Source organism: Cervus elaphus, chromosome 16 (assembly GCF_910594005.1).
Source record: "Cervus elaphus chromosome 16, mCerEla1.1, whole genome shotgun sequence".
Lineage (NCBI taxonomy): Eukaryota > Metazoa > Chordata > Mammalia > Artiodactyla > Cervidae > Cervus > Cervus elaphus.
In genome coordinates, this window is record NC_057830.1 from 25,185,713 (window position 1) to 25,203,013 (window position 17,301).

Below are 17,301 nucleotides of genomic sequence, written 5' to 3' on the forward strand. Positions count from 1 at the left end.
AAGATATAAGAAATGTAAATTCCTTCATTTCCTAAAACCAAACTTGATTTTTGTCTCGACCCCTTACTTTTCCTGATTGAAGGAAATGTAATCCATCCAATTCCAGTGAAATCAGTAACTTCAGCATATTTAGTTATTTCAGGTAATCTCAAAATCAGGATTTTCTACTTCTGGGTATTTGCTCTAGTGTAAGCTCTTTCCGGAGAAGGCAATGACACCCTACTCCAGTACTCTTGTCTAGAAAATCCCATGAACGGAGGAGCCTCGTGGGCTGCAGTCCATGGGGTCTCTACAAGTCAGACACGATTGACCGACTTCACTTTCACTTTTCACTTTCACACATTGGAGAAGGAAATGGCAACCCACTCCAGTGTTCTTGCCTGGAGAATCCCAGGGACCGGGGAGCCTGGTGGGCTGCCGTCTATGGGGTTGCACAGAGTCGGACACGACTGAAGTGACTTAGCAGCAGCAGCAGCAGCAAGCTCTTTCAGCATCAAAGCATGGAAGGATTTGATGTGTCTGCAGTTGCGTTTTGCCTGTACCAGCTTTTGCTAAGGTGTTCTCGTCTTATTGGTACCCCTCTACTCCAGAGTCCATGGATGCATCCACATCTACCCCACGGCCACATGGTGACACTGCCTTTCACTGTTGGAGAGCTCATGTCATAACAGCATGACGTCTGCAGAATCCAACTCTTTATCTCAGATAAACCTTTACCCATGAAAATTGTGCCATTCTCTAAGGTTGCAAACAGAATGGAACACCTCAGTGGTTCCTTCCTCAGCAGCCCAGGACTGTCACAATTCTGTTTCCTTCCTAATCCTGGCTCCTGGGCGTTTCTCCAACTCTCTTGCAAGTTCATCTAATCATTTACATCTTCAATGAATATTTTATTGAGCACTCGGATGTAATGTAAGTGTGAGGGTGGCCAAATAAATTTGGTCCACCATTATAACCATCATTCATTCACTGGAGGCCAAAATGAAAATAGAATGAAAGCTCTCAGAAGACTAAGCACAATACTACTTTTTCTCTTGGTGCTTAACTCCCAGCCAGCCACCTAATCTCTCGGCTTCATTTCCTTTATGTGTGAAATATGGTATTTGTCCTAGCCATTGCTAAGTTCTTCTCTAGTTCACAAAGGCTTCCTCAAGAGTTGCTCCAAACCTCTCCAGCTGACACTGAACAGGCCGGGAGGAGCTAGGCACCTATGACTGAGAGTCCAGTTAAGTTGGATCTGGTCAGTCCTCCACAACATTAAGAGAGGAGAAGTCTTCCCTTTTGATTATCCAAAAGGGTTTCCCCTTCCTCACAGTGGAGTCACTTCAACAACTGATGCTAATGAATTCCATCTCCCTGGTACCCAGGTCAGCTCTCTGCTCACCCCTAAACTCTGCACAGTGAGCTCAATCCAAGCATGAAAACACACTAAAGGCAGAGGTAACAAGAGAACTCGTTTCCAGAGGACACCACTCCTGACCTCACAGTCAGATCTGTGATGAATGATTTTTTTACCCCAAATGACCATCCACGTATTCACCAACGTGATTAAATGACTAAAGTGTCTGAGGATCTGCCTGTTTACCAGTTTACCAGGTCACTCTGGCTGGCCTGGGGAGGAGATAAGGAAAGCCATGTGTACCAGGGTCACAAGGTCACAGAGCTTTGACCGGTGGGAAATAAAACAACCTGCCTGGAAGGGCAGGTGACGAGGGGACCCCGAGAGCTGCACGGAGGATATAAAGCTGCTTTTCCCAGAAGGAAGTATTTATAGGCCAATAAATCAGTCAGGGGCAGTGGCAGAGGCCACTCCCGCTTAGACGCTCCCACTGTGTTGTCTAGTGGTCTGCATGGAACCAGCTGCAGAAAGGGTGGGAGGAGGGGCTTACCAGGGTCAGAGGAGAGTCTGAGATTAGAAAGAATGAGAATCAGAGACAATGAGAAAAATGGGGAAATGAAATGTAAAGGACCTGAGAGATGGAGAAAAGTATGTAAGAGTGTTTAGAGGAGAGGAGGGTATTGTGGGGTGAAGTGTGTTCCTCCAGTGAGATAGTGGGAACCTGTGAATGTGACCTTACTTGGAAATCAAGTCATTACAGATATAATCAAATTGAGATGAGGACATAGGGATGGGCCTTAATCAAATGTCTAGTATTCTTTAAAGAGGGACATTTGAATACAGACACAGAAAAGATCACATGAAAACAGGCAGATACTGGAATGATGTGGCCTCAAGCCCGGACTGCATGGACTGCCAGCAAAACAGAAGCTCAGAGAGATGCGGATGGTTTCTTCCACAGAGCCTCCCGAAGGCACAAACCCTGCCAAAACCTTGACTTCGGACTTCTGGCCTCCACAACCATGAGGACAAATTTCTGTTGTTTACGGAACTCAGTTTGTGGTACTTTGTAATGACAGTCTCCTTGGAGACTACTATAGTGGGTTTGAAGAAGAAAAGTAGGAGAGAGAAGGAGGGAGGCCACTGGACAAGCAGGGTCACACTGGGGTGCTGTAGTCCATGGGGTCGCAAAGAGTCAGACACGACTGAACGGCTGAACAACAGACAGTAGCACATCCTCTTAAAGGGACAGGGACACAGATGCACACACATGCACGCACACACACGCGTGCACGCACACACACACACACACATACACGGATGGCCGGGCACAAGAAGACAGACCTAGACCCAGGAAGCCAGATGACACGGGCAGACTCAGGGAGAGAAATACACAGAAAAACAGGCAATGGGACTACACATGAGCTGCTGAATTCTCGGTGGCAGGGTTGCAGGGCAGGGCGGTCTTACAGACAGAAACACACACACAGATGCACACACCTGGGACAGATGTTAGACAAGCACACAAGAACAAGGCCAGTGCAGTTTGGTGTTCAAACCCAGTGGGTTGAGAAAGGACGACTGCCTGTCTGTCACCTTCAGTAGCGACAACAATGGACAGTCCAGCCAGACACTGGCCACCAGTTACCATGACTCCATCCCAGCCGAGGTGCAGGTCGCAGCAGTTATCCTGAAACAGTGAGAGGGGGACACTGAGAAGGAGAAGCAGAGAGGAAGGCTTGGAGGCCCACACTGGCCTCACCACTCCGAGAAGCAGGCTGCGTCCCTGCCCTCCCACAGAGCGGGCTCTCATATGTGTATATGAGGTCCTATGCCACCCAATCCACCTTGCATAGGACTTGTTCGCTTTGAAATCTCTCATCTGTAGGTTTGGGCTTTCTCCCAACAATGTTTAGTTTGTTCAGATCCTGGGCAGCCCAATGGGCTCAGAAAATTCTGGCTGCAGGAGGATCAAGGGAGCTCAATGATCAGGCTTCAACTCGAGAGTGGCCAGGGCTCAGAGCCTAGAAACTCACGTTAGATTTGTCCAAAGAAGTGGTGCCACATTGGACACTCTCTGCTTACTGTCTAGGGGAACCCCAGATTTCCATGACCAGCCAGGGGCCACTCAGAGGGGAGGTGCAGGGGCCCAGACTCACAGCTTGAGCTTGGCCCCAGGTTCCCAGCCACAGACCTAAGCTAACTGTGTCTGCAAGTAGAGTGCTGTTTTCAAGTTAACCCATCATCTTTGGAGACCCTCACTCTCCATAAACTCTAGGAAACTATCACACACATGCCCACACACACTCACACATGCACCAAGAGTCCCAGAATAAACCAGAAACGCACCCAACACATATGCTAATCAATCCCTGCATCTAGGTGGATCAGGAACCCAGGAAACAGACCTCAGGCATGGTCTCCATGCCAACAGGGTGAATTCTGCTGATGGCTTTGTTTTCTCTGTCCCAGGAAGTTTCAGTTCAGCACCACAACATAACATGTCACAAATAGCAGGGGGCAGCCTGGTGAGTAAGGCATCAACTCCTGCCCTGTGATTTAGAATGCCCTTGAGATCACCTCTAATTGCAACACAGCTTCAAGTGCAGAGAGTCAGGAATTCCCCTTCTGGTTTCAGCCAGGATGATGAGCACCCTTCTCCTAAGGCAGGAGACACAAGCAAGCGGGTCTATTTTTGGAGGACGCAAGATGAACAATATGAGCACCACGAGCCCAGGCTCTCAGAAATGATCCCCTGCCCACACACATTCCAAAGTACTGATTTTACAAAACCGGTTACATATGCATTTAAAATACAGCCTTGGAACAAAAGAGCAAATGGTTTCTAGGCCAAGTGAACACTTTTGTAAGTATAATAATAATAAATAGTGTATCTAATATAGCAAAGAATATAAAACTCCTGTTAAATACTATTACCAGAGTCCTAAGGCCAGCTTCAGCCCTAACCATGACTTTGGCATATAGAAATTTCAGGCAAACGTTTCAGCTGTAAATCACAAAGTTTTTGTATTCTGTTTTTCCTTCTGTATCGCTCTGGGATCTCCCTCTCTGAATACCAACCACCAATTATATGTTAAGTGCTCAATCCTGGCTCAGTATATCTGAACTCAAATGCTTTTTATGCTTGTAACTAATTCTTAGATTCTGTTTCATTCAGTGACTGACTGCCCGCTAGCCATTTTCACCTGCCCGCAGCTTTACAGATGCATGGGCATCATAAATGGTAACCGGATTAAAGAAATAGCTCATACAGTCCATTCAACTATTATTACTTTTTATATATGATTTAAGCCAAATGTGGCCAAGTAGTAATGCTCCCTGAAGCTCTTTAAACAACAAAAAAAAATAGTGCATGGATTAATAAGTCTGGCATTGCCAGGCCAGTTCCTTCCATCACTGAGGGTGTGAGGAGGAGGCCAGGGGAGCATAAGGGAAGAGTGGGGCAAGTCCCTTTTTGGGCAAGAGCCATAACCCATGAGGGTGGGACCCCTATGATGGGATCTGAGTCTCTATAATACTAGATTGCGGGCTCAATCACACTTAGGAAAAATGACTTCAGAATCTAACCACCAAAAACTACCTTTCTTCCTAAGAAATCTATCCTAAGGCCCAGCATGGTACACAAGTTTCCAGAGCCCTGACCTTGGTCGCCATGGAGATACGTCCCTAGCTAGCCAAAAGAGGCCCTCTCCTCCAAATATCCTGACTCTATACAAGGTCACAGTGACCACAGTAGGACTGCGAGGGGGTCAATGTGAGGAAACTAACCTATATATTTTCTGCATAAGATACAAAAGGGGAAAATCATTATCAAGGAGCCTCCACACACAAGGCACCACCAACAGCAAGGAGATCCACACACCCTGTTTGTTCATTTGCTTTACAATTTTTCTTGGACCATAGCTGACTTAAAATGTTGTGTTAGTTTCTACTATACAGCAAAATGAATCAGTTATACATCTATATGTACCCATTCTTTTTTAGATTCTTTCCTCATATAGGTCATTACAGAATATTGAGTGGAATTCCCTGTGCTATACGGTAGGTCCTTATTAGTTATCTATTTCACATGTAGCAGCGTGCACATAGCAATACCATTCTCCCAACTTATCACTCCCGCCCCCTTCCTTCCTGGTAACCATACACTTGCTTTTTACATCTACAACTCTATTTCTGTGAATTTAAACAACTATTCTGAGGCCAGAATGCGGAAGTTCCTCGTGTGATCCCAAGAGGGTCTTTCAGGACACAGAGGGACATCTATTCCACTCAGCTGAGACTGGTGGGCTTGAGTCATTTCTGCTGTCTCCAGGAGACCCAGCCTTGGAAATGTGGAGGTGAACACATTTCTGAGGGGACACAGGGACCCTCAACATGCAGGGGGCTGAGAAATTTATGGATGTCTGAGCTCTGAATAATACTTACAAAAAGAAAGTAAACAGAAATAAAGTGGCTGTTTTAACAGTTAATTATTATACACTGAATGGCGTGCCCACAAATTTACATGTTGAAGCCTGAAGCATGTCTGTGGTAGTGGTGCCGCCTTTGAAGGTAAGGCCTTTGGGAAGTAATTAGGGTTAGATGAGGTCATGAGGGTGGGATCCCTATGATGGGATTCGAGTCTTTATAAGATAGGAAGAGACCAGAGCCCACTCTCTCTCTCTCTGTGAGGACACAGCAAAACTGCACTGTCTACAAACCTAGCATGCCACTAAGCCTTGATTTCAGACTTCCAGTCTTCAGGACAGTGAGAAGTAAATGTCTATTGATTAAGCCACCCAGCCTGTGGTGTTCTGTTGTGGCAGCCTGAGCTGACTGAGGCAATATGGTGACAGCGGATGAAGGAAGCGAAGCACCACTTCCTCAAGTGACTGGGCTGCATCACAGGAAATGACGTCTACTGATTTTCAAATCTAAGATGTCTACAAAGTGTGCCAAGTGAGCAGTGATCTTGGCAGTGACCTCTGGGAAAGACTGGAGCAATAAGACAAATAACCTGCTCTTTGGTGACCTATGGAGGAGGGCCACTTGCCCACCTGAGATGCTCCCTAGTCTGGACAATTACATCTGGAGAACAGCCCGAGAAGACCTTGTCAGCAGGAGACTTCATGGCCAAGCCAGGAGTCCAGGTCCTAAGGTTCTGTTCGGGCCCATAGAGCTCCCTTCAATCTCCTTCCCTTCAGCAGCCATCTGTCTACCCCTGCCCTCTCATCTCCCACCCACCCACCAGCTTCTGACAAACTCCACCCAGCTTTCAATAGCTTCAAAACTGTGTCAAGAGGCATGCCACTGCACCTGATACCAAGCAAGACCCTGTGGGACTCCTGGGCACAAAAGCCTTTCTGTATCCCCCCATTTCTTGATTACAAGAAACAGGTTTCACTTAACCTTCATGACAGGGCTTCCCTTGTGGCTCAGCGGTAAAGAATCTGCCTGCCAATGTGGGAAACACAGGTTCGATCCCTGGGTTGGGAAGATGCCCTGGAGAAGGAAATGGCAACCCAATCCAGTATTCTTGCCTGGGAAACCCCATGGACAGAGGAGCATGGTGGCTACAGTCCACAGGGTCACAAAACAGGAGGACATGACTTAGTGACTAAACAACAAAGCAGCCTTCATGACCTTGCCTGCGTTCCAATGGGCAGGTTCAAACAGTTGCTTAATCAGGGAAGGGAGGAGATGCAGAGACAAAGGAGGAGCTGTCAAAAAAAAAAAAATAGTGCAACTTTGGAGTAGGGTCATTATTCCTCCTCAAGTGGTACACATGACAACATCTTTGAGCCGTTATGCAGATACTGAAACCCCTACCAGATAGAAGAAGTTAACAGAACGCTGCTCACAATCATATAGATCTTAGACCAGTAGGAACCAGAACTTTGACGGTGCTGACTCCTACTTATCTCACCACCAATCAATCAGAAGAATGTCCACAAGCTGATCACTCCCTCTTTGAACCATGAAGTTCTTTGAACCATTAGTTCATATAAAACTTCTCACTTCCCACTCCAGGTTGGGACCTGTAGTCTTGAGGACATTACCCTGCTGTGGCCCCCTTTGCCTGGCAAAGCAATGAAGTTATTCTTATCTACTTCACCCCAAGCTCTGTCTCTGAGATATGATTCAGTGTTGGGGTACAGAGGTGGAATTCAGCTTTATACCCACCTATGGGGCAGCACTGGGCCATGGGAGACCCTGACCATCCATTTCCGCAGGTCAAGCCTTGAGCATAGTGGCACAGTGAATCACTCTGCATGGTACTCTGAAAACACATTCAAATGCTTGCATTCAGAGAACACTTCACAGTTTACCTTTCAGAGTTGGGATGGGGCTGTCATGTCCATCCAGTTGTCCCAAAGGATCATTTGAGTCAGGAACTTCCGCTTGCCCTGGGCAAAAGAGCAGAGCACACACACTTATGAGACTTCCCTTCAGGGCCTTTTTTCTGCTTTTCACGCAATGACAATAGTGTCTTAGCAAAACTACCCACTGTTTATAGAACACCTAGAGGGATAAGGTGTTACGGTAACATTCACAGGGCTTTTGTAGCATCAGATTTGATACAAAAGCAAAAGTGATTCCTGCAATGTTGCAATCATTTTGCAATCCCAGGCAAAATGCAAATGCTTTACAGCAGGTATGGAGGAAGCAAACATGTGGCCCAAGTTTCATCTTGGGAAAGAGAGAGAGATTAAAACACCAGCTGGCAAAATTAAACACTTCTGGAGCCAGAGTCAGCAGGTGGTCCTTCAGATATATAGGCCCGTTATAATTCTGAATAAATTCAGAATTGGAGAGTTTCTTCAGCAGCTCATTCCCTCTTGCCCACCCCAGCCCCCAGACTCATTAGCAGCCAACAGCCAAGAACCGATCTACCCAATAAGCATAAACACAGAAGTTTCTCATCTTTATGGCAATAGTAACCCCACTCCCTCAGAGACTGTGTTAGCAGAAGCAGTCACCCCCAGAGTCATAAACTCCAAGGGCAAGAGCAGAGCTGGTCTGTTCAAGTGAAAGTATGGCACAAAGTCATGGGTCCCCTGTCCTGAAATGCCAGGAGGGATGGGTAGGTGTGACTGATGACCGAGAAATCGTTTGGGGCCTCATATAGTCCTTTCTCCATATCCCAGTGCAGTTTACTTTGAAGACTTTCACCCCATACCTTGGCCTTGGCTGGGGTCCCATTGGTTGGAGGTGGAGAGTGGGGGTAGAAATGGCGAAGCCATGTGTTGTCAGGGTGACGCCGACAACACATCTGGATGAATCTAGGTTGACAGTGTCAAAGAGCGGGACACACACGATGGCAAATGACGCGGCTTAGACAGAAGGAAACCCCGATACATACTGCAACATGGGTGGGTTATTCTGAGTGAAACAGACACAGAAAAACAAATACTGTGAACTACTAGAGTAGTCAAATTCATAGACAGAACGTAGAATAGTGGGTGACAGGTTGCTGGAGGAGGCAGAATGGACAGTTAAGTGTTTGATATAGACAGTGTTTCATTTTGGTAAGATGAGAAAGTTCTAAAGATGGATATTGGTGATGGTTGTACAACAAGGTAAATGTACTTGATGCCACTGAATTGTGCATTTAATAATGGTTAAGATGATAAATTTTGTGTATTTACCACAAAAATTAAAAAAAATATATTATTAAAAAAACGCAGTTTATAATTCAATATTGGGTGACCCAACCTGTCTCCCTTAAATGAGAGGTGAGAATTAACAAAGCACCCAGACACTTCAGGAACCACCCCCAACCCTCAAGATGAGGCCTTACTCAAAAAAACGGAGACCTAAAAGTGGAGTACAAGTGATTTTCAGACAGAATTTGGGTACACAAGATGCTTTAAATTATTTAGCTAAATGAACACTGGCCGGTTTACACTCACGGGTACCCATGTGTCTAAGTGGATCGTCTCTGCCCACTTGTTCCTAAATCCCAGGACATACGAGGTGACATCAGCTTGCAACGCCCTTAGAATTCAGGCCCAATTCCAAGCAACCAAGAGGGGGGATTATTTCTGAAATGGGCCCATGGCTTTTCACATTCCGTTATGGAATATTCCTTCTTTCTATCACTGCTAGTCCAAACTTACCCACGTGTCAGAAGTCACACATTCACACCACCTTTCACAAAACATCCTTGATCAATCTTTCAGAAGTAACAACTTTATTCTCTAAAACTATCCCCCAAACCATACACCTCTACTATGGCAATTACATCATCCCCTGAATCAACAGTTGCATACATTTTAATTCTCCTCAAGGGACTGTAAACAGCTGGAGGATATCAGCTGCTGCATCTCTAGTGAAGACTAAAACCTAGACAGAATTTGGGGCTGCTACAGGACAGAGACAGGCATAAGCCGTACAGGCCAATCAATGTGGTTCATTTTGGGTTTGAAATCTTAAATTGGCATGTTACACATACCATCACTCAGCACTGTTTAAATGTAGAGAGACCACAGGAAATCAAACACACTTGTACTATATACACACATCTGAAAGAGGAATAAAAATTATTAACTGCTTAGAAATTGACAAATGGTGTGAAACAGTCAAATAAATACATACTCTGTAGAAAAATAAGCACATTAGCCCAATTCCACTGTGTAAAAGAGCCCCAGCTCTTCCAAGGCAGCTTTCAATTTGGAAGCATAAGTATTTTGGTGTTCATCTGAGCTGGGGGTTGGACATGCACACTCTTTGTGGGAGAAGAGCCGGAGGTGATACAAACATTTCTGTTGACTCATGAGCAGATGTCACCCCCCCACCACCCAAACACACACACAGAGAGACATGCAAAGTCCCTTTTGACATTAGAAATGCTGAGATTCTCCCTGAATATGTTGCACTGATCAGTACCTTCCCTGGGAATTGATTTTTAGTTTCTTTCAGCCTTAAGCTTTACCCTAGGTAAAATTTAGTTAGGATATTTAAGCAAAAGAGTATTATCTACATATTTGGAAAAACAGGTAAGATTCACTAATTTTCAAGGCTAATATCAAGGAACCCAATCTTTGGGACTTAGATGTGAAAGAGTGCAGAGTGTGAGCTCTAGCAATTTCCTCTGCAAGTCAAATGTGTGAATAAATTTACAATATCCAGTCATTGCTGTCCTTGGAATTGAGGCCTTAACTTCCAGCAAAACTAGGCCCTGTTGTTGCTTCCTAACTGAGACATAAGGGCACCATTTACAGTCTGAAGTAGACCTAGTTTCATATATATATAAAAATCATCATTATCCTACACTTTAGAATGGCTATCCTTATTTGAGATGCTGCACCTCCAACAAGTGAGAACAGGTAGATTCTCAGCAGATTCCAACAGGATTTTTCCTGGCCCTAAAAGGGTTAAGAACAACCCAAGGAAAAAAAAATGAGACAAACATAAAACAGAAACATCTAAAACTGTCACCCGCTATTAGTTATATGAAATTATATAGATAATTTAAAAGTCCTCTTTTGTTTTCTTTTTCAACATCTGTACAATAAACAAGCACCAAGGTTTTAATTGAAATAATTCACATACCACAAAATTTAGCATTTTAAAGTCTGTAATAGAGTGGTTTTTAATATTGGGTTGTTCAGCAATCTCCACTATGTAATTCTGCAATATTTTATTACCTCCAAAAGAAAGCTTATTCCCATTAGCAGTCTCCCCCACCAATCTCACCTCTCGCAGACCCTGTAACCACTAACCTGCTTTTTTGTCTTTATGGATTTATGTATTGGGGCCATTTCATATAAATGGAATGATATCATATGTGGCTCTTTGAACAAACATCAATTTCATTCGAGTTTTTAAATGTCATTCCCAAAAAGGGAAAAAAAAAAGGCTGGAGAGAAGCACATTGCACTAGATGATTAGCAAAGGCCTTTAAACGCTTCATCAGCACATCAGACCACTGCCCAGACCCTGTGGGGAAGTTTTGGCTGCCCAAGTAGACAGGATGTGGAGCATGCATGGAGACACAGCAATGACTAATGGATAAAAGACAGAGAACTAATGAAAAGCTAGAGAACCAGGACTACTGGTCCACAGATGTGATGGTTTAGGAGCTGAGAGTCTCACTGAGAAGAAGCCAGCACACGTTCACATTTCTGCTGCAGCTCGTGACAAGGACAAAGGAAGCATTTCACCACCTTGCGTCTAGGGGCCACTGCTTCTCCCCAACTAGCACGTTCTTCTCCAGGTCACCAAGACGGGACAGAGGACTTCTATTCACCTTCTTCATCCCATGACCCACCTTGGCAATCACTGCCAGTCCAGGCCAGGCAGCGACTGGTCCAAGGCGGTGTGAGTCAAGTCACGCCTCCCAGTGGCTGTCCTGAGAGCTTCTTTATACCAAGTCCCCCTTGGATTTACCTGGTGCTGGCATGCTTTCTCCCAACTGGCTGACTGAAGATAGGGAAGACCTGAAGAGAGAAAAAGTTCTGGGAGGACTCGGCTGCCCTAACTCCTCAGGACTTAATTATTGTTTTCTGAAATGAGGTTACTCCTCAGGGCAAATTACAGGTCCTTCGTTTTGGTAAATACTAAAAGCCATGCTACTAATTCCACACGTGTCCATTAAGAATGTGGATGGTCTAACTTTGTCCACTGGACATGAATGAACTTCATCTAAAAAAAAAACACAACAAAACAATGTAAAGCTACTGGAAAACTCAAATCTTTGATAGCATCAATCAGGTAGTGGTGATTTATTAGCTCCTTATTGGTTTTTTGATGTTTGAAGAAAGGCGAATACTTAATATGAAAAAAAAATTAACTGTGACTCATTGCCTTGCAATGATACATTAAGTGCATAGTTTGATCCAGGTCAAAATTATAGTTTAGGGACTTCCTTGGCTGTCCAGTGGTTAAGATTCTGTGCTCCCAATACAGGGAGCATGGGTTCAGTCCTTGGTTGGGGAACTAAGATCGCACATGCCACAGAGCACAGTTTAAAAAAAAATACAAATTCATAAATAAATAAAGTGTTTTTTAAAATTACACTTTGAAGCCTAGAGCAAAGACTAACTACAATCTGGTAACCAGGGTGGGATCCTAGAATAGAAAAAGGATTCCAGGTAAAGTTCAAAGAAAGATGAATAGTACGGATTTTAGTAAAGAATAATGTATGGACAGAGGAGCCTGGCAGGCTAAGTCCGCGCTGTCACAAAAGAGTCAGACACGACTTAGTGACTAAATGATAACCACAACAATGTGTCAATCTTGGCACATCTGCTGTGACAAATGTACCACACTAAAATAAGAGGAGGTACATAATATTAAGAGGAGACAGAGTGTGAGGAATATGTAAACTCCTGACCTATCTTCACACAGTAAAAAGTTTTTTGAAGAACAATTACACATCCTATCACGTTGGTCAAGCTCTTAACCAAGGCTCACAAGTAAAGAAGAGCTGTAAGAAGGGGTCTTCCCTGGTGGCTCAGTAGTAAAGGATCCACCTGCCAATGCAGGAGACACGAGTTCAATCCCTGATCCGGGAAGATCCCACCTGCCGAGGAGCAACAAAGCCTGTGAGCCACAACTGCTGAAGCCTGTACGCCCTAGAGAACATTCTATGGAACAAGAGAGGCCACCACAATGAGAAGCCCACATTCTGCAACTAGAGGGTAGCCCCACTCACTGCAACGAGAGAAAAGCCTGAGCAGCAATAAAGCCCCAGCAAAAATAAAACAAATTAAATAAATAAGTAAAATCATTAAAAACATGTTTTAAAAAGAAGAGCCGGAAAAAAGAACCTATTTCCAAGTGGCCTTAATGGTGCGAGCCAGGCATAAGCACTAACCATGTGAACAAAATACAACACAGATTCATAGGATCTGATATAGGTTGTACAAAAATTCAGTAACATGCCAGGGAATGCTCAGCAATTAAATCACTTTTGAGAATGCAGGGTTTTGAGCTAAACTGTACATAAATTGTCATGGCATGGTGATATTGGCTCCTAACCTAGTACTTAGCGTGTGTTCTTAGCAGCACTTATTAATGTCCTATATATACAGGGCTGAACCAACTGGTTTCATCAGAAGGACCATATGAAAGGATGCATTGTTGATGTTGCTGGGCTTGTTAAGAAGTCAAGGTTTCCCACAGGCCTTCGACAGCTGGATATGCACACCCAGCCCCAAACATGTACAAATTCTGAGTAATCAGAAACTGTGCCCCAGACAAACAGGATCTTCTGCAGACTTCTCAATGCAGTCCACTGAAATGACATCTTGATTTAAGGCATCAGTAAGATAAGAGAAATTCAGATCCACAAAGTATAGGTGGGTCTGTCCTGATTTCCAGGCTCCTTTCTGGTATTGTACCTCGGCTACCTCATTAAGAGCAGAGACACGATTAAGAGAGAATTTACTAATGAAATTCAACTCACACTCTTGGATTTGAGTCCATGTGCTACTCTGCTTTTGATTTGTATTTCTCTTTAAAAAAATGTTTTGTTATTCAGACTATTCATTCATTAATCTCTAACCTGTTCATCTGAATCAGTACACTCGTTGTGATTTAATTAGATGTAGTCTCTGGCCTATTTGGACAACTTCAAAGCAGTCTCCTTTTAATTAGTGGGGGTATTTCATTCACCAAAGCTTGGCATTCTTGGATTTGGTCATCCTAAGTGAAGGTGTAATTTCCAGAATATGAGAACGAACAGCAATCAAGGGCACATGAGCAAAGGACCACAGTCTGGAAGGGAGACTGTGTGGCATGCTGGGTGCCTCTGGAAGGGCAAGCATAGATTTTATGATGAGTTATGCTGTGTGAGAAGTCAGGATATCCACTGGCAACTGGAAACACTCATCATGTGTTCCAGCACAATCACTTAGCTCAGCAACACGTCAAATCAAAAACATCCGTGATGCTGGAAATGCAACAGTTAAGGAAAAAGAACTAATAACTGGAAAGGAGCAGAGTATAAAATCCTAAAAGGTGAGTCCATTAGCCTGGGAACTGGGCCAGAGAAAGTATGTCCACAGTAAAGAGACTCGATAATGTTTCTGGGACTGTGCTCATTAAAATGTTATACTGTGTGTCTCAACTGCCAGCTAGAAAACCACACAGCATTCAAGGTGAGTTGCCAGTACCTAATCGGCAATCGTCTTAACAGTTTGTAATTTTTCATTTCATTATTTTGAACTTCGAATTGAGTAAATATTAGCCTCTGTGTCTACATTCCTTAAAGGGCAGACCTAACTCTGCTGTGGTAATACAAAGTTAAATCCAACAGCCTGAAAATGGAGTAAGCAGTGTCTCTCACCAATTTAACCCTTGCTTTGATTCTACTTCTACAGCAAAAATATCAAACCCCCCCCCCCCCCCGAATGATCCAGGCACAAACACAATTCCCTCCAATATTGCTGTCATAATGCTTTTTCTACCTCTGTCACAGACAGCCCCCCAGAACCCTCAACAAAGGTACCACTGTCAAGGGCCAAGTGAATAGCTGGTTGGAGTGGGGATGAAGCTGCTCAGGAGGCTGAATTGGGTCCTTTCATCAATCTTCTCTCTTTCCCAACACCTGCAACCCCTGGCCATGGTGGCAGGGGGCTGGGAAGCCAGGAGGCTCCACCCACTACATATGTGACTGGGAGGGTGAGACCCCAACACCCTTCACTACGATACAAGCTCCTATTCCAGTGATATTCCCGCTTGTTACTGCAGCAAAACTTGCACAAAAGGAGCAAACAGAAATGCCGGGTAAGTACTCCAAGCTCATTGTTTCCATTCGGTTTTACAGAAGACTGTTTGGAGTATCAGTTATTTCCATGCACACAGGAATCTTTTTTTTTTTTTTTCATCTCAAACCTCTAGAAGGTGTTTAAAGGTAAGGAGGGAAAAGGTTTTATTTTTTAAAAGAAACACTTATAGAAAAAGAGACTGCGTATTATCCCAAGATAATGCTGGAGGTTACTTTCTGTTTGCTTCAGGGAGAGTTAAACTCCTGTGCTGCAGGTCTAGCAGCCTTGGAACTCACATATGTCTGGAGAAATCTCATGGTGCAGTGAATGAGACCCGAAGGGAAGCGGTTCCAAAGGTTTACAGCACCCTCTTTCAGCCAGGAATTTGTGTCCAGCATATGTGTCCAGAGGGGCTTCCCTGGTGGCTCAGATGGTAAAGAATCTGCCTGTAATGCAGGAGGCCTGGGTTTGATCCCAGTTTCAGGAAGATCCCCTGGAGAAGCCAGCCCACTCCAGTACTCTTGCCTGGAGAATTCCACGGACAGAGGAGGCTGGTGGGCTACAGTCCATGGGGTTGCAAATAGGAGGACACTAACTAAGCACAAGCAAGCACAAGCAACTAACACTTCAGTACCTTCAATACCTATGTGGCCAGAGGCTGCTCTCATCCCCAGAGCAGGTCAACCAGTTGGCATAATTGAAAGCAGAGGTTTTGTTGGCAGTGAACACTTTGAGTTCATAGAAACAAACAGGATACACATCTGTTATAATCAAAGATGACAGCAGTGAATTTTTTTTAAGGTAGCCCCTATATGAGTTTGTTAGGGCTGCCCCAACAAAGTGAGACAGCTTGGGTGGCTCAGACAACCGTTCTGGAGGCCAGAAGTCCAAGATCAAAGTGTTGGCAGGGTTGTTTCTCCTGCAGCCTCTCTCTTTGGCTTGTAGATGGCCAACTTCTTCTCCCTGTGTCCACACATGGTCTCCCCTCTGTGTGCATACCCCAGTCACAGTGGGTGGGGGGCCCACTCTAGCAGCGACCTCATTTTAAAGTGAATACCTCCATAAAGAACTATTTCCAAATAAGGTCACATTTCGAGATACTAGGAGTTAGGATTTCATTATATCTATTTTTTGAGGGGGACACGATTCAATCCGTAACAGGTAGTGCTATTTATCTTCATAATTAATAATATCTTTATAATTAAAGTTGATTTGAAAGTGCTTTTTGCAATTGCATGGAGCAGAGAAAGCCTCAACAAGAAAGAATAAACAGAGGACCTGGACGAAGTACAAAAGGGCCAGGTGTGGGCTTACCCACATGCTGGAGGGACCTGCCAACAACCTGCTAATGACTCCAGCACCCCAACTCTTTCATTTTGAAGGTGGCTCCCTGTGGCTGCCCTCAAACAGACATCAGCTGAAGACACTGCTGCCCTCTGAGCTTCATCTCCCCAAGGTTTCCAGCAGCAGCTGTGGCATCTTACTAGACCCCTCCCTCTCAGGCTGGCATTCCTTCTTTCTCATAATATTTACACCACCATCACTCTTCCCAAAGAGCGGCATGGCCGGCCCGGAGGGAATGCCGTGGGGGGAGGGGGGGATGTAGAGCCGTCGTCTGACCATTTTTGGTAAGGACGCTGCTCAGCTTTTACACAGGGCTGCCCACTTCACATGATGCACAGCATCCTCACAACTCCCTTCACTTGACCTTCCGTGTTTGGATCCTCTCCTGCCTCAGTCCCTCTTGCAAGTGTCTCCTCATCTCTTCCCCTGTAAATGCTGGAGTGCCCCAGAGCTGGGCCTGCAAAAGCTTCCCCCTCTTTCTGTACCTGTCCCCTTAGTGACCTGACTTCAAATGACAGCCAGATGCCCACAACTCCCCAGCGCACCTTTCCTGGCTGGACCTCTCCATGGAAAGCCAGGCTCAGAAACTGGATGGCTTGCTTGCACCTCCACTTACATATCTAATAGACACATCATGCTTAGCTTGTCAAAACACAAATGCAGCTATCCTCTACAGACCGCTCCCTTGCAGTCACCAGCCTCCCTAAACTCTGGCTCCACCCTTTCATGGGCTAAGGCCACACATCCTGGTTATCTCTGACTCCTTTCCCTCTCACACCCTACAGGCAATCCATCAAGAAATGCTGTTTATGCGCTATCTTCAAAATACATCAGAATGTGATGCTCTCACTCTCCCTGGTCACACACAGTCCCAGCAGCTCCGATCCTGCTGGATCACAGAGT

The 17,301-nt window shown here is 44.9% G+C and overlaps 1 protein-coding gene across 4 annotated transcripts in view; it reads right to left on the reverse strand.

The window, feature by feature from the left end:
* The window catches only part of ROR2 (receptor tyrosine kinase like orphan receptor 2), a 236,033-nt gene that overhangs the window by 46,329 nt on the left and 172,403 nt on the right, over positions 1 to 17,301 (reverse strand). For 3 of the 4 annotated variants that reach the window (XM_043927545.1, XM_043927543.1, XM_043927546.1), the window contains exon 2: positions 7,669 to 7,746. In XM_043927545.1, the coding sequence (XP_043783480.1) occupies positions 7,669 to 7,746 (78 nt within the window). Of the gene's footprint in view, positions 1 to 2,839; positions 3,030 to 3,747; positions 3,781 to 7,668; positions 7,747 to 17,301 lie in introns of those variants that run through there. The other variant, XM_043927544.1, reaches the window with a different exon arrangement.